At 43.9% G+C, this 20,607-nt stretch overlaps 1 protein-coding gene across 1 annotated transcript; it reads left to right on the top strand.

Annotated features, from left to right (window-relative positions):
* The first annotated feature begins 5,488 nt into the window (after positions 1–5,488).
* RSL1D1 (ribosomal L1 domain containing 1) lies at positions 5,489–18,578 on the top strand. Its single transcript, XM_079944667.1, has 9 exons — positions 5,489–5,633; positions 6,465–6,604; positions 8,390–8,528; positions 9,601–9,749; positions 9,837–9,938; positions 11,220–11,313; positions 11,399–11,524; positions 13,947–14,219; positions 16,356–18,578. Exons 1-9 carry the CDS (start codon positions 5,535–5,537, stop codon positions 16,680–16,682), a joined length of 1,449 nt encoding a protein of 482 aa, XP_079800793.1. The 5' UTR covers positions 5,489–5,534; the 3' UTR covers positions 16,683–18,578.
* Positions 18,579–20,607: the final 2,029 nt, after the last annotated feature.

Here is a 20,607-nt window from a genome sequence, read left to right as displayed (position 1 = left end):
AGGGAAAAAAGGAGAAGTAGCATGACACTACCTCTTAATAACACACATGAAACAAAGACAGCTACTGGAGAAGGGGAAAATGAAGAAAACAGAACAGGAAGAGGAAAATTAAGAGTAAAGCCTTAAGGCAGCAGAAAGGGATTCACAGACGCAGTGTCTGCTCACCTCAGGCCAGGCATACCCTGTGTGTACCAAAATAACTAAACTCTAGTTCTGGTCCTCAAAGATTCAATCTAGTACATAGAGAAAACAAACTAAGCAACAGTTATTATCAAAGCAGGTGAAACACTAATTTTAAGAACTCTTCTTTCTACTGCTATTCTTTCAGTTTTTAAGTAATCTGAGTTCATGTGGCATCTTATACCACTTTCAGCATTTATCACTTCCTGCCTCGTATGCCTTATTTTGCCCTGTTAAGTTGTAAGCTCACTGGTGGTAAGCACCTACACATGAGTTGGGCCCTATGGATTGAAAGTGGATAGGATAAGGCCACAGACGTTCAAACTTTGGAGAAATCAAAAATGCTAACAACTCAATAAATGCCATATAGGGACTTCCCTGGTGGTGCAGTGGTTAAGAATCCGCCTGCCAATGCAGGGGACACGGGTTCGAGCCCTGGTCCGGGAAGATCCCACATGCCACGGAGCAACTAAGCTCGTGTGCCACAACTACTGAAGCTCGCATGCCTAGAGCCCATGCCCCACAACAAGAGAAACCACCGCAATGAGAAGCCCGCACACCACAACGAAGAGTAGCCCCTGCTCGCCCCAACTAGAGAAAGCCCGTGCGCAGCGACGAAGACCCAACACAGCCATAAATAAATAAATAAAATTTTAAAAATAAATGCCATATAGAGAGATGGGCAAGTGCTATTATATACGTTATCGTTGATAGTAAAGAGAATTGTCAATATAAAGAATTCCCTGGGACACAAAAATATTTTCACTTCATTTGCCTTAATGGTAAAAGTTTAAAATATACCAATGTTCCAGTTTTCCTCTCTCACTCACATTCCTCATAATCCTTTACTGAAATTGCTTTCTGTAAGGTCGGCATGACCTAACTGCCCAACAAATTGGCCTTTTAGAAGTTCTTCAGTATTTGACGGTATTAACACATCCTCACTTCTCCATTCCTAAGCACCCTCTTTTACATCAACTAGTTCTCTTTTACAGGCTCTTTTTCCTCCTGTCCCCTACTGAGGGTTTCTCCATAGCCCTATTCTGACTCTATGCTTCTTCTCTTTGCTATCTCATCTATTTCCAAAGCTTTTTTTTTTTCTGCTGCACCACATGGCATGCGGGATCTTAGTTCCCCAACCAGAAATCGAACCAGTGCCCCCTGCAGTGGAAGTGTGGAGTCTTAACCACTGGACCGCCAGGGAAGTCTCTCCACAATTTTAACCATCATTTCCATGACTTTCACATTTCCTATTTAAGTTCAGGAACCTTCTCCTCCACGTTCCAGATCCACATAGATGTACCCCTGGAACTTCAAACTCAATATTGAAAAAGAATATCATATTTTTCTTTCCAAATCTACTGCTCCTCCTGCCTTCCCAAGCTCTATTAACAAAACCACCGATTTGCCCAGTTATTCAGAATTTGGGAATAATCTGAATTTCCCTTCTTGTTTATCCAATTTTTGTTCAAGTCTTATACTTTGTCCTCACTGCTATCACGCTATTAGATCAATACCTAGAAAACCACAATAGTTTCCTATTCTTGTCAACCTAAGCCCTGTCTCAGGCCATTACAATGCATTACTCATTCTTCAAGTGAATATTCATTATGTTATATATGGGCTAGGTGCTAAGGATACAATGGTGAAGATATCATTTATAGTTTTCCTACCATTAATTGGCTCTCCCCTGCCCTCTCAGAGCTTATTCTCAAGCAGGGGACAGCCAATTATGGCAGGACGACTTTGCAGGTGGTAGTGCTCCAGGAAGAAGTTACAGCATGTTAGAAGGTATGAAGACAAGTGGGAACTGCAGAGTTGAAACCAGGATCTAAAGACTGAAGGGGTGAGAGGCAGGGTATGAAGTCAGGGAGGTAATAAGGGAGGCAGCAGATGAAGAGTGCCTAATATGTTGAGGTTGACCATAAAATTTATTTTTCAAACTGGGACACTTTTTTCCAGGACAAATTCTAAACCAGATGGGACACAAGAAAACAAATGCACACTTGGATATGTAGAAGGCAAATTAAGGAATCTGTATTTCATCCTAATGACAATGATATTGCAAGGAAGTTGGTTAAGCATGATCAGGTTTGATAGGACCACATCTGCCCTTTACAAAGATCACTCCCACCGAAGGGCAAAGAATGGACTATAATATGCAAAACTGGAGGTAGGAGGACAACTTAGGAGGCTGGTACAGTAGTCTAGGAAAAAAAGTAATGATAGTTTGCATCACAAGCTGGAAGGGATAAAAAGGATTGGATGAATGCAAGAAATATTTAGAAGAAATAAACAACAGGACTTTGTTATTGACCATATATGGAGGATGAGGAGAAAAGAATTGAGGATTCCCATATTCTGGCTTGGGCAACTAGGCAGTGAGTTTGTGGTGCCATGAACTGAGACAGAAAACATACGAAGAGCAGGTTTGAGAGGAAGATAATGAGTTCATGGTGGAACTTGTTTTGGGTGTGAGGTCCTAACAGGACTTTTACATCAACACAGCTGATGGGTCTGAAGATGGGAGGGCTACACATTTCCACTAGTTATCTATTTTTGGATAACAAATTACCAAGCCCAAATCTAGTGGCTTAAAATAACAAACATTTATTATCTCATAGTTTATGTGTGTGGGTCAGGAATCTGGAAGCAGCATAGCTTAGATGGTTCTGGCTCAGGATCTCTCAATACTTTGCAGGATCGGCTTCCCTGGTGGCGCAGTGGTTAAGAATCCGCCTGCCAATGCAGGGAACACGGGTTCGAGCTCTGGTCTGGGAAGATCCCACATGCCGCGGAGCAACAAAGCCCGTGCGCCATAACTACTGAGCCTGTGCTCTAGAGCCTGCAAACCACAACTACGGAAGCCCGTGCGCCTAGAGCCCATGCTCTGCGACAAGAGAAGCCACCGCAATGAGAAGCCCATGCACTGCAATGAAGAGTAGCCCCCGCTCGCCGCAACTAGAGAAAGCCCGCATGCAGCAATGAAAACGCAGCGCAGCCAAAAATAAATAAATAAAAAAAAAAAAAAAAAAAAAACTTTGCAGGATCGGTTGGAGGAGGATCCACTTCCAAGCTCACTTGCTGGCAGGTTGCCTGAGTAGTCTCAGGACTTGGTAGCTGGCTTCACCCAGAGAAAGTAATTCTGAACAAAGGAAAGACGGAGGGAGAGGTGGGGGGGAAGATGGAGGGGAAAAGAACACTTAAGGTGGAAACTATAGTCTTTTTATAATCTAATCTCCAAAGTGACATCCCATCACTTCTGCTCTATTCTATTTGCTAGAAGCAAGTCTACTCAGTCCAGCCCATACTCAAGGGGAGGGGAACGAAACTCCATCACTTAAGTTTCAAAGAATTTGTGGGCATATGACATTTTTTTTTAACCACTACAATACCACAGCAATATTAGCTTTCCTAAAGCATAATTCATCACCTCCTCTTCTTCCCTAGTACCAGTTCAAAAACCTTGTATCTGTATGATTTCTCCAAAATATAAACCTTCAGCTTGATAATAAATTCCTTAACCTCCCCACTCTAGCCTCATCTCCCATTTCTTTCCTCTGCCATCCCTACTCCAGCCACTTACTACTTCCAAACACCACCATCCTCTTTCACCTGAATTCATGCTGTTCCCCTGGCCCGAAAGTCTGGTTCTCAAACTTGAATTCAGGTGACACAACATGTGACAGCCCCGATGCTCTCTTCAGAATACTAGGAAACACAGATACATGAAGCCTAACGTGACAATTCATAATATCATGCTAAAACGAATTCCATCTTATACTAGATTCTAAAACAGACAAGTGCGAGTAGGTGCCAAAGGTTTAGAACACTTCTCCTACAAGTTTCTGGTTAAAGACAAAGCCAGACAGGACTTCCCAGGTGGCACAGTGGTTAAGAATCCACCTGCCAATGCAGGGGACATGGGTTCAAGCCCTGGTCCGGCAAGATCCCACATGCTGCAGAGCAACTAAGCCCATGGGCCACAGCTACTGAGCCCGTGCGCCTAGAGCCCGTGCTCTGCAGCAAGAGAAGCCACCACAATGAGAAGCCCACGCACTGCAAGGAAGACACAATGCAGCCAAAAATTAATTAATTAATTAATTAAAATAAAAAGACAAAGCCAGACGTAACACTGGTAATCAGCTATACCCCAATTAAAATTAAAAAAAAAAAAGACAAAGCCAGTATTACAGATCAGCAGCAAAACACCCCTCCCTCCAGCTTTGGCAATATGGAAGGAGCATTTCTTTGGAAGCAACTGACACGGAAAGCATCCTACTCCCATTCTTTGATCTCTCAAAATCTTCTGTAGCTAATTGCAAAAATAACCATCCTGAATATCCATCAAAAAGTTCCTAAATTACCTCTTCTTTATTTACATGGTGAAAGGCCATACGGCTGTTAAAAAAGAGGCATAGCCTTAGGTACTGACTTGGACAACCCCCAACATATTATATGTTCTACAACGTACAGAACAATGGGCGTACAGGCTACTACTTGTGTTTAAAAAAGAAAAGAAAAGAGAATTGAAACCCAGCCATCGCTAAAGAGAAAAAAGTGTAAGTATTTCCTAAACATGCCTAGCACATCCCTGGAAGGTTCCAGGAGAAACAGGTAACAGTGGTCACCTCTGGGGCCATGGGGAGGAAGGGAGGCTTCCTCCCGTTCTCCAGCCTGCACCTTTACGTGTACATGCTCTTACCTCCCCCCCCTGTGAGCCCCGAAGCTCAGGAGACTGGCTCCGGCTCACCGCTCGGGCTCCACACCGCTTAACGACGCGCCTGGTGTTTCCCGCGCACGAGGCCACGGAATCCTCACCAGTCAGCGGGGAGGGGCCCGCCACCCTGGCCATGGCGGGGACTGTGGCTAGGTTCGCCCAAGGTCACCCGGCAGGTGAGTGATGAGGCCGCACTCCCCGCGCTCCCCACGCCCCACGCCGCCAGCCTAAAGTCGAGGGCGGGGGGAGTCCACTGACAGCAGGTGGCCCCACGGGGTGGGCGGACAGGCCTCATCTCCCGCCTCCGGGCGCTCGATTTCTTCGGTGGAAGAGTGAGAGCGAGATGTCACCAGGCTGCTCCCCGCGCCTCACAGACACCGGGAACAGAAGAGAAAGAGAAGTAATCCCTCTGGGAAGTGACAGACCACAGGCGGGGCGAATACCTACCTCTGTTTGCTTTCGCCCGCCAAACTCTGTCGCCGCAACGCCCAGAGACTCGACCCCGCGCTCCCGGAAGTGACTCGAGGGCCTAGTCCCCGCCCCCCGACTTCCGGCTACGGGCCTGGTTTCGCGCGTGCGCCTCAGGAACCAGCTCCTGGGATCCGGATGCGCGTCTCCACGAGGTGAACGCGAAATGGAGGCCTCGGCTTCTACCCCACCGTCAACCTCAACCGTAACTTCAGCTTCGACTCCAGCGACCCCGGCCGGCCTGGAGCAGCTGGACGAAGAGCAGGTGAGTGGCCTCTGGGGAGGGGCGTTCGGAAGCGGGATGGCCGTGGCCTTGGGCGGCGCGGGTGCGGAATGCGGGCTCCGGGCCGGTGTGGGCGCCTCCGGAGCTTTGGGAGGGTCGCTCGTTCGCGGTGCCCTCGGCTCGCCCGCTGCTTTGTACTCGCGGGTAGACGCCCGCCTCCTCCAGCCCTGCGGCCTGGCTCTCTTGAGTTGGATTTTTTTGTTTTGGCTGCTCCGCGCGGCCTGCGGGATTCTAGTTCCCCGACCAGGGATCGAACCTGTGTCCCCTGCGGTGGAAGCGCGGAGTCCTAACCACTGGACCACCAGGGAAGTCTCTTATCTTGAGTTGGATTGCAGGTATAACTTGGGATCCTGGGGTGAGGTCCACCTGGCTGTGCTTCCCTGCCTTTGACTTTGGCCAAGTCGCTTGATTTTTACCAGCCTCAGTAACTTCGCATTTAAAATGGTCTCTGAGAGGAGGTGATGCACCTAAAGCGCGGTACCCAGGGAGCCTGGTACATAATAAGCGCTCAGGAAATACTAGATGCAGGTGTATTGCGCTTTTATTGGTATTACTGCCTTCATCATCCAGGGCAGGGGAAGCACGTTCTCTCTGTCTCGATGTTATATTTAGAAGAGGCTCGTTTCTGTAGACGATGCTATTAGCGGATACTTAGGTGGCTACATTCCTCTGATTACAAATTGCAGGATCCTAATGGATACGGTTGTGGAGGTTACCTGCTAAAATAGAAATTTATCAGGGACAAATTCTGGGGCGGGGGCAAGTTTTAAATTCGATTGAGATGTAATTTATTTGTGTATCTCCACCTTGCAGATTAAAAAGGCAGTAGAAGCTCTGTTGGCACATTCCAGATCCAGGAAAAACGCAAATGGATTGCTTTTGAATGAGAATGAAAATTTCTTTTTAATGGTGGTATTATGGAAAATTCCAAGTAAAGAACTGAGGGTCAGATTGTAAGTTCTGATTTTCTACCTTTGCTCTTTTTATCGGCTTGGCCATTCCGTGGAACTTTAACAAACGGCAGCTTAGTTTCTGGTGGAAACTTTGCAAACTCAGGATATCTTGAGTTGAAATAATTGTGCCCCCCAAAAACATAGGTCTTCAGACATTCTTAAGTTTTCTAGGATTTCAGATGTGCTTAAGTTTTCTAGAAATGTCACCAGTTTTCTGGATGTTTGGTGGACAGTTTGACCTAAGCTGTTCTATTGAATCTGAAAACCTGGTTTTTGAGAGGACAGAGGTTAGAATAAATGCAACAGCTTTCATATTTTCATAGGATCTGTTATCTTTCCACGTCAAGCTAGTTGCAAGCTAAAATCCCTGAGGTCCTGAACTCACTCCTTTATACAGACAATTAAAAATTTGGCCGTGATTTCCTAAGAGAAAAAAACCCATGGTGATAGCACATTCTTATTGCTAGGACTCATAGGTGAGAGATGCCCTCTCTGCAGAGTTGCCAGATTTAGCAAATAAAAATACAAGCAATTTTTTAGATAAGTAGGTCCCATGTAATGTTGGGGACATAATTATACTTAAAAAATGGTTCAGATTTAACTGGATGTCCTATATTCTGTCTGGTAACCCTGCCTCTCTGTGGAGTCTCTCATTTCTTGGGTGTTAAAAAGCCAGCTGTGCTATAGAAAGCAGTGTGTGGGATAACTTCTTTTTCTTTTCCCCATAAAGGTGGGTGATAGGGGTTAAGAATGACTACAAATTGGAAAGACCCTTTTGACCCTCAGACTCTCTCTTAACTCATTCTCACAAACCGCACCAGCCAGATTGCCTTAGTTATTGCTTTATGTATCTGGGTGCGTTCTTTATTCCATACCTCTGCCCAGGCGGGTTTTTGCTTCTGGAAAGCCCTTACTTTCTCCGCGGTGTTTTTCCAACTGCTCACCTCTTGGTGATTTCTGCCACTTGCCATCTCGTTTGCCAAGTCCTGCTACTGCGGATTGCTCTCTTTTTAAACTGAGGAAATGTTTCCTCAGAACATGTAGGCCTAGAAAGTGAGCTAAACCTTTTTGAGACTCAACATAATTCATGTTTGCTGGTCCCTGTAGGTTTGCTCCGTTTTCTGTTTCTGGTCTTGAGAGTTATGTTTATGGAGCCCAGGGGTTTCTGCAAGGTAGAGTTCTGAATCAGAACTGTCCTGATGAAACTAGATTATTCTAGCACATGGTAGTACGTATGCTTATATAGCAACACGTAAAATAATAATAATTACATGTGCACTACTTTGAGTATCTTTGATTATATTTTAAGTCTTAATTGTATCCCAAATATTAGTTGATGTTTTGGCCTGCAGATATTTGTGGTGATTTAGTATTTGAATGTTAAATCTCTCCTCTGTACCACTGAAAACTAGATTATTTATTTATTTATTTTGCGGTACGCAGGCCTCTCACTGTTGTGGCCTCTCCCGTTGCGGAGCACAGGCTCCAGACGCGCAGGCTCAGCGGCCATGGCTTACGGGCCCAGCCGCTCCGCGGCATGTGGGATCTTCCCGGACCAGGGCACAATCCCGTGTCCCCTGCATCGGCAGGCGGACTCTCAACCACTGCACCACCAGGGAAGCCCTAGATATATTTTTAAATGTTCTCAGTAGTGTATTTGCTTTAAAAGCATGAATGAAGTTTATTGAGATGACAGTGAATTTATTGTGTATTCTGTGGCATATAAACATACATGTTATCAGTTATAATGCTTTATTCCTTGGTTCGTTCTCATGTATTTTGCAGGTCCTTGCCTCATGGTATTCGATCAGATTTAGCAGATATCTGTTTATTTACCAAAGATGAACCTAATTTAACTCCCGAACAGACAGAACGTTTTTATAAGAAGCTTTTGAACAAGCATGGAGTTAAAATCATTTCTCAGGTAATGAATAGCTGTAACTGACCAATGCTAAGCTGTCCATCATGGTAGCACCTAGCCACACATGGCATTAAGCACTTGATACGTGGCTAGTCAGAATTAAGATGTAACACAAATACTGGATCTTAAGGACTTAACATGGAAAAAGAATATAAAATAATTTCTGTAAATTACAGTTAAACATGGTATTTTAGATCTGTTGTGTTCAATAAAATATGTTATGGGAAAAAAGCACATTTCTCAGGTAGGGAGCAGGTTAATATTTTCAAGACAACTAAAAGATTGGATTCAATTAAAGTGACATTCCTGGTACATGTTTCTCTCCTAGGAATTTAATTTTTAACTTAATTTTCTCTTTTTAATTTAATTCTCATTGGCTTTAGGTAGGGCATATTCCCTCTTACCTGTGACAGATGGGCTGTTGAGGTATGTTGACCTAAAAGCTCAACACGTGCATCAGTAATGATTATATCTTGAAGATTTTATAGAATGCTGCTCCGTTGTGTCACTTCTCTCTCCTTCCAGAGCATCCTGGGTTTGCCTCTGACTTGGCACCCCTCCCCCGTTTTGTAGTCATTGGTTCGGTTTCTTTAGCTGAGGTCCCGACTCATTTGCCCCTGTGCCTGTGCTGTTTTAGATACTCACATGTTCACTAAACTGTGACCCCAGGGCATTTTAAAATCCAAATACAAATTGCCCCGGTATTTCTTCTTCTTGTTGTTCAGGTTCTTAATTTTTTGTTTTTATACCTTTTTTTTCCTCTCTCTCTCTTTTTTATCGAAGTATAGTTGGTCTACAATATTGTTAGCTTCAGGTGTACAGCATAGTGATTCAGGGTTTTTTGTTTGTTTATTTTGCAGATTATATTATAGGTTATTATAAGATATTGGGTATAGTTTCCTGTGCTATACAGTAAATCCATGTTGCTTATCTATTTTATGTATAGCAGTTTGTATCTGTTGATCCCAAACTCCTAATTTGTCCCTGCCCTCCCTTTGGTAACCATAAGTTTGTTTTCTGTGTCTGTGAGTCTGTTTCTGTTTTGTATATAGATTCATGTTTTTACATTTTCTAGATTATCCCCCTCCGAACTTTAAAAAAGGAATATAAAGCCTATGAAGCTAAGCTCCGCCTCTTGGGTAGTTTCGACTTCTTCATCACGGACGCCAGAATCAGGCGGCTCTTACCCTCACACCTCGGGAGACATTTCTACAACAGAAAGAAGTAAGTTTCTCAGCAATGACTGGACTTTAGTAGCGTGAAATTTATGGGTGTGTATGTGCTGCTGTAAACGCCTTTGTATTGTTTTAGAGTTCCAGTACCTGTAAACCTTCAGGCCAAGAATTTATCCAGAGAGATCAGTGACTGTGTAGGGGGAACTGTCTTAAACATCTCTAAAAGTGGTTCTTGCAGGTAGGTAAAAGGCGTTAAGGTGTGCCTCTGTTTCATTTTATATTTAATAATGATTTTATAAACTTTTTAAAATAAGATAGTATTAATGAAACCAGACTCTTCTGTTAAAACCAAAATTCATTCTTTAGAAGTATTCAATTCTCTAGAACAGTGCTGCCCCCTAGAACTTTCCAAAGTGGTGGAGATGGTCTATAGCTGTGTAGTCTCATGCAGAAGAATGAGCCACAGATGGCTGCTGAGCACTTGAAACATGGCTTCCACAGCTGAGGATCTGAACTTCTAACTTTACCTGATTTTAACTAACTTAAATTTTAAAAGGCACGTCTGCTGATTTTTACTGTACTGGATGGGCACCCTTTTTTTTTTTTTTAATTTTTTGGATGTGCCATGCAGCGTGTGGGATCTTAGGTCCCCAACCAGGGATTGAACCCGCACCCCCTGCATTGTGAGCATGGAGTCTTAACCACTGGACCACCAGGGAAGTCCCTGTACAGGGCACCTTTAGATGTTTAGGAAAACAGGAGAATAAGCCTGGTTCAGGGTGTACGTGCAGGTCAGTGACAGTGGGCGCACAGAATGGGCAGAGCCCCGTCTTTGTCTGGGGGGAGGTAGGAGCATCAGCCTGTCTCATCCTCATTCTGCACTCATCCTGCCGACAGCCAGCCTGCCTTTTAGCTCCCATGGTGGGGAGAGTGGGGGCTGCCAGGACCAGCGGACCCAGTGGCTGAGCAGTGGGCATTTCTGGGCTTCCCCGTTGGCTTGCGGCTGCCCTCTGCTTCAGCTGAGGGGATGGTTTTGCTCTTGGCCAGAAGATGCTATTACACGAGCAACTGTTCATTTTAGAGGTGGCCGCTGTGTCAGGTCAGTGGAGCTATAAAGGTAGCAAGCAGTCCTCCTGGGGGTGGTCCTTTTCAGAACAGCCGCTGCAGGGGGTAATTGCCCTCAGGAAAGCTTGAGGGCTGACTCAGTGACCTGTGTTTTCCAGAATGAAGGTGGAATTCCCTTTGCCCTCCCCGCTGCCCCTCCCAGCCTCACATGGTTAGGTGCCGGCTCCTCAGTCGCCTCTTGATGGTAGGGCATACTTCAGGACGAGGGCACTTCTAGAACATGAAGGATGATCAGCTTCCTTTAAAATAAATTGAGAACCTAAAGATTTCAATGATTTTACATTAAAAAAAATTTTTTTAGGATTGTGTATTTCTCACATACCTGCTTATGCTTTATTTTGAAAACCAAGTTATTTTTTCAGCTCTCTGTGTCTAATGCTTTATTAAATTTCAGTACCATCCGCATTGGTCACACTGGGATGCAAGTTCAGCACATCGTGGAAAACGTTGTTGCTGTCACAAGAAGGCTTTCACAGAAACTGCCGGAGGTACGGTCTCGCAGATGCTTCCACTGGCCGTTCGTTTAAAGGAACAAAACACCTACAAATGATGTTACTCTTCTCTCTGTTTCAGAAGTGGGAGAGCGTGAAGCTCTTGTACGTGAAGACTGAGAGATCGGTTTCCTTGCCTGTCTTTTCTTCATTTGTCAGCAGTCGTGGTGAAGCCAGGGGACTACGCACACAAAGTCAGAAGAAAAAGGTTAGTAGAAGTTCACATCCCAGGCAGGTGTAATCAAGGCTGTAAGCGCAGCCCAGGAAGAGAGAACAAAGGCTCAGAAGGGGCCTGTGCAGTGTCAGGAGGAGCTGAGAGGAAGGGGAAAACCGAAATCGAGTCTATTCAGTATTCATACATGGTTATTTATGGGCGAAATTCAAGATCGTATGAGGCTGGCATACCTCTTGGTTTTGGTTTGTAGGTTTTCAGTGCTGCTGGTAATATTGCAGAAAGCCGCATGAGAGAAAGGGGAACTTTTTGCTATTGGCTGGACCAATCTCCTAGTTCCTTTGGTCCTTCTCCAGCCATGTTCATCGATGTGTCCAATGAGTTTTTAGACTCAGTCTTTTAATTTTTTGTCTTCTAGAAGTTCTGTGTTTTGTTCTTTTTCAAATTATCGTTACCTTTTTTTGGTTTTCTGTTATCTAAATAGTCTTCCAGTTTGTCTTAATTCTTAGAACCCATTAAGCATAGTTGTTTTATTGTCTGATAATTCAGACCATTAGCCATCTTGGTGATGTAGCGGGTTGTCTCTACCTGCTGGTTCCTGTGTACTTAGTTATTGTGGACTGTATCGTGGATAGTCCATTTGGAAAATTATTTGTAGAAGTAACCTGAGGGGTGGGATGAAGATCTTTCCCGAGAGGATTTAGACTTATGGCAGCCAGCCACCTTGGGGCACTCTCAACCCAGAACCACCTAGAAGCACACTCAAGGCTCGAGGTTCCCTGAATGATGCAAATCCACCCACAGTGACAGATCCTCACGACTCTGCCCCCTGTTCATCTCTATCCTGAGGGTCCGACTCATTGGGGTCCCAGCTTATTGTAATGAGGTCTTTACTTAGAATCCCTGCCTGGTATGGACATTAGGATTTGATTTCTCCACTTCACACCCCTGCCCTCCTGTGCCCAGTCATAACAGCTGTTAAAAGTTAGGGATCAGCAAATACTCTCGGGGCAAACATTTCTTACAGTGTAATCAGCTCATCAGTGCTTTTATGAAAAAAGTTGTTAATATTTTACCCTACTTTTTACTTGTTTTCATAATCCAAAATAACATAAACTGCTGTTACTGGAAACAAGAAGTCTGAATTTTTTGCTGTTTGTCAGATTCAGTTGAGGGCTTGGTGACAATGTTGGAATTGCTGGTTAAAATGGAATTTTGTCACAGTTATAGATGTTATCTAACAGTACTCTGTGGTAAGGATAATGGACCTCTAGCTATGTAAACTTGCTACTGTGTTAACTCTCAACCACAAACTCAGGCAGGAAAAAAATATCAGGGTTTTTTGTTTTTGTAGCAGCTTCATGGAGATGTACAGTCACCCATCTCATACATGGGGGGATTAGTTCCAGGATCCCCCGCAAGGATGCCAAAATTTGTGGGTGCTAAAGTCCCTTATATAAGGCAGCATAGTATTTGCACATAAACTACACCACATCCTCTGGCATCCTTTAAATAATCTTTTTTTTCTTAATATTTATTTATCTATCTGTGTATTTAGCCAGCTAGCTATCTAGCTGTGCCGGGTCTTAATTGCGGCACGCAGGATCTCCGCTGCCTCATGCGGGATCTTTAGTTGCAGCATCCGGGATCTAGTTCCCCAACCAGGGATCAAACCCGGGCCCCCAGCACTCCCAGGAGCACGGAGTATTAATCACTGGACGCCCTTTAAATCATCTTTAGATTACTTATGACTGATACAATGTGAGTGCTATGTAAATAGTTGTCGGAGTGCAGCAAATTTAAGTTTCGCTTTTTGGAACTTTTTGGAATTTTTTTTTTTCCCTTGAATTTTTTTTTTTTTTTTTTTTGCGGTACGCGGGCCTCTCACTGTTGTGGCCTCTCCCATTGCGGAGCACAGGCTCCGGACGCGCAGGCTCAGCGGCCATGGCTCATGGGCCCAGCCGCTCCACAGCATGTGGGATCTTCCCGGACCGGGGCACAAACCCGTGTCCCCTGCGTTGGCAGGCGGACTCTCAACCACTGCACCACCAGGGAAGCCCCCTTGAATACTTTTGATTCACATTTGGTTGAATCTGCAGATGTGGAACCTGCATATATGGAAGTTCAACACATCACATACTATACAATTCTGGATTATTTGTAACTCGCCTGTAAATGAGGTTGACTTCCACACAGCTGGTGACTGCACACTTCAGATACCCAGATTCTGAATATAATTTACCACATAAAATGCATCTTTGGCTGGGACTCTGAGGCAAAGCAGAGTTGGGGTTCAAGTGCTGGCGATGGGACTCATGTGCTTGGATCTTGTACAGGTCAAGGCCCTTTCAGGGATCTTATGGATGACCTGACTGCGCGTGCTAAGTCTGTGCCATTTATTTACCAACAAAAGAGTCCCCCATTAAAATTATGCTTGTTTTTTTTTTTTTTTTGGTAGGTATCAAAGAAAAGCCAAAAGAAGAAAGAACGTCTTAAAAGACAGCAGGAAAAGAAAGGAAACAAGAAGCTTATGAAACAGGCTGGAAAGGCTGCACCAGCCCCGACTACAGATGCACCGGCCCCCAAAACTGGTGGTGCTCCAGCCCAGGACCCTGGACCCCAGAAGGAGACCGGTGGGGTGAGCACCCCCGCTAAAGCTCAAGACGAGTCTGAAGATGAAATCCCACTGCTGGTACCAGTGAAGGAAACTCCAGCTGCAAGAAGCATAGAGGTATTTTCATTAATATTTAATATCCATCATGGACGGATTCCAGGGCTCCGTGTGCCAGGCAGGCACTTGGTGAGGGACGGGAAGTGCTACACAGCTGGGAGGCATCGTTTATAAAAATCTGTTCTGCCAGAGAACAGATGTGAAGTCATGGATGAAAAATACTAGGGTAAATCCCAAGAACCCCGACTGACTCTGTCCCCCTCCTAAATAGTGAAGCGATGTGTAGTCAGCACAGCCTTTTGTGTACCTTGGAATCAAGGGAGACTCGGCCATATTAATAATTCTAAAAAACATTGCCTGTGGTTTTGAAAAGCAGGTTCAGTTTCTGAAGGTGAGTCCTCAGTCACCGCATAATTAGTTTCAGAAAATTTGCCAAGGGAAACTTGGGTGCTGGAGTCTGCCTCTGAAACCTTTCAAACACCCCACCCTGCATGGTTCTTACAGAAATCTGACTTCATGGGTTTCAGAGGAGGTGATTTAAAGGAACTGAGTTTTTTTGTTTTGGGGTGCTTTGATAATGTGTTTTTGTTTTTGTTTTGTTTGGCCGCACCACGAGGCTTGCGGGATCTTAGTTCCCCAACCAGGGATCGACCGCGTTCCCATGGCAGTGAAAGCGCTGAGTCCTAACCACTGGACAGCCAGGGAATTCCCATTTTGATAATGTTTTTGCTCATACTCATAGTATCTATCCAAATATTGGGGGGAGACCTCTTGAAAATAAGGAGAGAAATGGGTCCCTAAGAGAGTAGAGGGCTGCCCTCACCATGTGCGCATGAGACACATGGCCCCTCGGCACAGCCCATTAGAGTCAACCCAGGGCTGTTACTGCACTTTACCTATTAGGTATTTTTTCCTCACAGTAATCCTTAACATCTTCAACGGAGTTATAATTTTCCTCTGCTAGTGAAATATTCCTTTTACAGTGTCCCCAAGCTGCTAGTGAGGTTTTTTTAAAAAATATTTGAAATTAATGTTGATCAGTATATTAACTGTAGGCAGTATAATTGTTTCTAGAAAAAGTAAGCTATATTTGTTATAATGGGACTGGCAGGTAATGTGTTGGAAATTAAAGAGTGGAAAGCATAGCTTCCTGAGTGGGTGATACGCATCGAGAGTGTAGAAGTGTTGGGTGTTCCCTGGCAGTCCAGTGGTTAGGACTCAGCGCTTTCACTGCCAGGGGCCGGGGTTCGATCCCTGGTCAGGGAACTAAGATACCACAAGCGACGAGGCGAGGCCTAAAAAAGAGTGTGGAAGTGTATATGCCCTTTGAACCCATCTAGGGAATTTGACGAGGGGAAAGATATGAAAGTTTCAGCATTGTTCACTGTAGAAGCAAAAGTGAGAAAATGCTATGTACCCTTGCAGTAGTTTTTATAAAGTTATTCAAGATAACGTTTAGTACGAGTTTATAGTGCTTAGGAAATACTAATGAGATAGTTGGGGAAAGAGCATAATACTTGGCTTTTAAATACATACTCATGGGGAAAAGGTAGTGAATAATATTAATATTGTGTGGTAAAGTTATTAGAGAGTTTTGTTTTTTATATTTTCAATGTTTTTCAAATTTTCCATCTGTTTTATGTTAACTCAAAAACAAAGTTTTGTTGGTTGTTTTGTCTATATAACCTCCTTCTGTGTGGGACAGAGTCCATTGCTGGAATGTTGTCCTTGGATCATCAGCCACATCATCTGGGGTGCTTGGAAAATCCAGGATTTCCAGTCTGGAACACGGTCCTCCCTTTTGCTAACGGGCACCCCAGTTGGTTTTCACACACACTGTTACGGAACCCCCTGCCGTAACCCACATGCGAGGAATTTACAACTGGAGGTGAAGAAGAGTCAGTATTTAGGTCACAGGTCTTCCCACTGTGCTCCCAGTGCTTCTAGGAGTCCTTAGCCGCAGCCATAAGGAAAGATGGTTAGACCAGGGAGGTGCCAGGGTCCTTTTTACAGTCATTAATAGTGGAGTACAGCTGCCTTTCAAAATGATTTTGAGGCAAGAGGAAAAAGCCATTCCTCATTCATCGTGCTGCAGTTTCCCTCTTAGGGGTTCCCTAAATTTTAAAAACAGTGACTCTTAGAGTTACATCATCAGTTGTCTGTCCCACACCACACCCACTTTTTGCTTTTTCTTAGACACAAAAAGGTGCTGCAGGAAAGAAGTCTCCAAAGAAGAGTCCTGGTCCCAACACACCTCATGGGAAGAAGAGAAAGGCCTCCCCAGCTTTGGAGACCCCAACAGCTCTGGAGTCCAAGACCCCAGGTAAAGGCCCAGGGAAGAAGGCAAGAATCAAAGAAGAGTTGGAGAAAGAAAGAACCTCTTCGCTGGGGAAAAAAGACCCAAGACAGACTCCTAAAAAGCCAGAGGCCAAGTTCTTCACTACTGCTAGTAAATCTGCGAAAAAAGCTCCCCGTACCCCCAAACAGTGGCCCAAAAATCCCAAAGTACGCCAGTCAACCTAAAATCAGAGACTCAACCAGCAGGCTACTCATCAGAGCTATCTAAAGAGCCTGTAAAAAATACCTGGGTCCTGACCCCTGTTGGAACCGCTGAGTGAGGCCTAGACTTAAATAGTTTTTAAAACCTCCACAAGTAATTCTCATACATGTTCATGGGTGTAAGAACCAGTAGTTTGAAGTAAATCCATTTATTTCATTGCTCTGTATTTGCTAATGCAGTAGAGGGAAAATACAGTGCTTCTCTGTGGTTGTGTTTTTTTATTATTAAAGTAAACATTTGTTTCTCAGTATAAAATTGGCATCCCATGTCTTGTTGGTTTCACTTGAATGCCTGTGATGTGACCCTTTTCCTCATCTGCTTTAAGCCATTTGTTCACATGACAGCTCCATCACAGTAATCTGTGCAGACACATCCAAAGCTTGTTTGCAGGCCACTGATGGGCTCACTGCGTGCAAGTCAGCCGTGGCCCTCATGCTGAGATGGGTCTTAGAAAAGGCCTTGGAATCAAAATTAAAATAATGGATTCCAGGACCCAGATGGTGATGAGCCAAGGTTGCAGATCACTGAGTTAGCATACATTTGTTGGGGGAGATTAACATGCAGTCATTCACAGAGGCACTGGATCGGATCCTGAACGCTGGAGGCAAGAAAATATTTGTCTTCCATAAGCCTTTCCATCTTCCTCCAGATTCCTCCTCACCCTAAACAGACCTATTTTTATGTGACAGCTCTAGGGTAGGAAGCTTGGGAGAGTAGACTCTTAAACTTCGGGTCATTGTCAAATATATCCTGAGGCAGTACGTGACTTTTCAGGTACTCGGCCTTTCCCTGCATTTGAATTGGGGTACGCATCTCTAATAGTGAGTGACATAGTGTAGTATAGGAAAGGCCAGTGAGGCATGCTTTCAAAGGTAATAGGGTTCATGAACATAACGACTAAAGGAATCAAAGCGGTTCTCCAGCAAGTCAAGGAGTTGAGACAGCTTTTTAAATCATGAAAACCTCTGAAATACAAAATAATTTGTTTTTCATTCTACTGTCCTTTTAGGCCTGTAAAAGTGAGTATACTACATTTAATGTAGGGTTTTAGTGTAATTGATTTGTTTACCATAGAAACTTAACTTATTCAAAGATGAAGATTTAAGTCTACTGCTTTGCTTAGGGCAAACTTACCTACCTAATCATATAGTCTGTGCTCTCCATGACAGTTTTCTGGGGTTAGCTGTATGTTTTTTTAATCCCATCCTCTAGCCAGCTAAAGATTTTGCAACACCCAGTGGTTCTTTGGCCTGTAGCTTAGTCCCTGTTGAATACGAAGCAGATGTTTACCTTCCTGTTCCACTGTGCGTCTAGTTTCCCTCTGTAGAAATTCTCATAGCTCTCTATGTTGAAAAGAGCAGATTTACTTAAGTTTCTTGAGCAGGATGATAGTTTTTTGACAATTGAAGGCCACAGCTGAGTTAGAGATAATTCTGAATTGTAATGAAAATGTTCACATCATGGTGCTAGATTTCCAAGGCTTAAGTTTGGGAGGCACCTTACCTCATGGCTGCGAGGGCTGGGAGCCAATAATGGCCTATCCAGGGGCCAAGAGGAGTACTGGAAATCTGTGCAGTAAATTACATTGTTTTGTCGGATAAGAGGTCGAGTATGTGGCTTATGTTTCAGTGGAAATCAACAGTGGGTTTTCTGGATTCATCCTCCATGCCGTAGAGATTTAATGGACAAAACCAGATCTGGTGGGAGAAATTTGCCATGTTTTTGTTCTGAAGAAGTAATTGAATCTTAGTTAATTTGTTTTTTAGGAACTGTAATAAGCATGGAAATTTTAATATTTTAAATGCCTTGAATGTATTTAAGACTGTCCAAGTGTTTAATAAAGGCTACATTTTATTCATGGTCTTGAGAAATATTTGAATGCAAAGAAATTGCTAAGTCATTTTGTCTTGTCACCAGACCAAAAACACTTTATGTACTTCATTCAGTTCATGGATGTTTAGGGTTTAATTAGCAAAGAAGTCTTTTGTCATTTAATTAAATATTTGAAGGTTCTGCACTACGTGCATTTTTATCTCTTAAATTTGCTATGTTTTCCTTGCCTGCAATTAGTGTGTTAGTAGTCGCAGTGCCAAGATTCCCAATTAGGACTTTAAGAAATGCGAGAAGCCCTCATCGGTGCTTGGATCTTAAAGGAATGAATGCATGTGATAAAAGACCACAAATAAAATTTTGCTTATAGTGATTTCTGTATAATGGTCCTGGAGAGAAAATGGCAAATTATTTAGGTGGATATATTTAATCCCAGATTCTACATCTTAGTTAACACTATCTTGAAAGGATTAATCCTTGTTTGTATAACCTGGGGCATTTTCTATACTAGAAGCTACAGGAAATAGGGCATGTGTATGATTTTGACTCACCTAAAAAGATGTCTCTTAGCTATCTAAAAGATGTTAGCTTATGTGAATCAAACAATCAACTTTTCATTACAGATTTCCCTCAAAATCTATTCCTCCAGTGTACTCAACCTTAACAGCCTCAAAAACTGTTGAGCTCAGCTGTTGAGCTACCAAGTTTTTATTTCATTCGCTCAGCCAGCCACTTACCCACATACCCTTTAACCATTAAGTTTCTACAAACTGCCAAGGTACTAGATTTGAAAAACTAATACACAAAACACAGCTTTGCCCTTCAAGAGATGCCCTAGTCTAGTTAGTGGAGTGGCATCCTCAGAATTTTGATACAGGGGCACAGTTTGGCTGCAAGGAGGTGGGCCCAGGGGTTAGGGAACTTCTCTTGATGTCTGTCAAATGTTTTAAATGTAGAATATGCTTTTAGAAGGAAGTGCTAGTGGAGATCGTAGGAAGGGACTAGAAAAAGAACCAGACATATAGACCAATGGAATGGAATAGAGAATCCAGAAATAAACCCTTGCGTTTAAGCTCAGCTGATTTTTTTTTTTTTTTTTTTTTTTTTTTTTTTGTGGTACGCGGGCCTCTCACTGTTGTGGCCTCTCCCGTTGCGGAGCACAGGCTCCGGACGCGCAGGCTCAGTGGCCGTGGCTCACGGGCCCAGCCGCTCCACGGCATGTGGGATCCTCCCGGACCGGGGCACGAACCCGCGTCCCCTGCATCGGCAGGCGGACTCTCAACCACTGCGCCACCAAGGAAGCCCTCAGCTGATTTTTGACAAGGGTGCCAAGACAATTCAGTGGGAAAAGACAGTCTTCAACTAATGGAAGATAAAATGGGATCCTACACCTAAATGTAAATGCTTAAAAGAAAACACAGGAGTAAATCCTCATGACCTTAGGTAAGGCAGTAGTTTCTTAGCTATGCTACCTAAGACACAAGTGCTAAAAGAAAAGTTGAAAAATTGGACTGCATCCAAATTTAAAATTTCTGTGCCTTAAAAAACACCATCAAAAAAGTGAAAAGGTGGGGCTTCCCTGGTGGCGCAGTGGTTGAGAATCAGCCTGCCAGTGCAGGGGACATGGGTTCGATCCCTGGTCTGGGAGGATCCCACATGCCGTGGAGCAGCTAGGCCCGTGTGCCACAACTGCTGAGCCTGTGCTCTAGAGCCCGTGAGCCACAACTACGGAGCCCGCGTGCCTAGAGCCCGTGCTCTGCAATAGGAAGCCACCGCAATGAGAGGCCCGCGCACCGCAATGAAGAGTGGTCCCTGCTCGCCACAACTAGAGAACGCCCGCGCGAAGTGGTGAAGACCCAACACAGCCAAAAATAAAGAAAATTTTTTTTTAAAAAAGTGAAAAGGCAACCTACAGAATGAAAGGAAATACGTACTTGAGAAGGAATGTGTATTTAGAATACATAAACTTATAATTCAGTAATAAAAAGACGATCCAATTTTTAAAATGAGGAAAGGATCAGAATGGACATTTGCCTAAAGAAGGTATACAAATGGCCA

Source organism: Stenella coeruleoalba (genome assembly GCF_951394435.1).
Source record: "Stenella coeruleoalba genome assembly, chromosome: 15".
Taxonomy (NCBI): Eukaryota; Metazoa; Chordata; class Mammalia; order Artiodactyla; family Delphinidae; genus Stenella; species Stenella coeruleoalba.
This window is presented reverse-complemented; position numbering and strand designations above follow the sequence as displayed.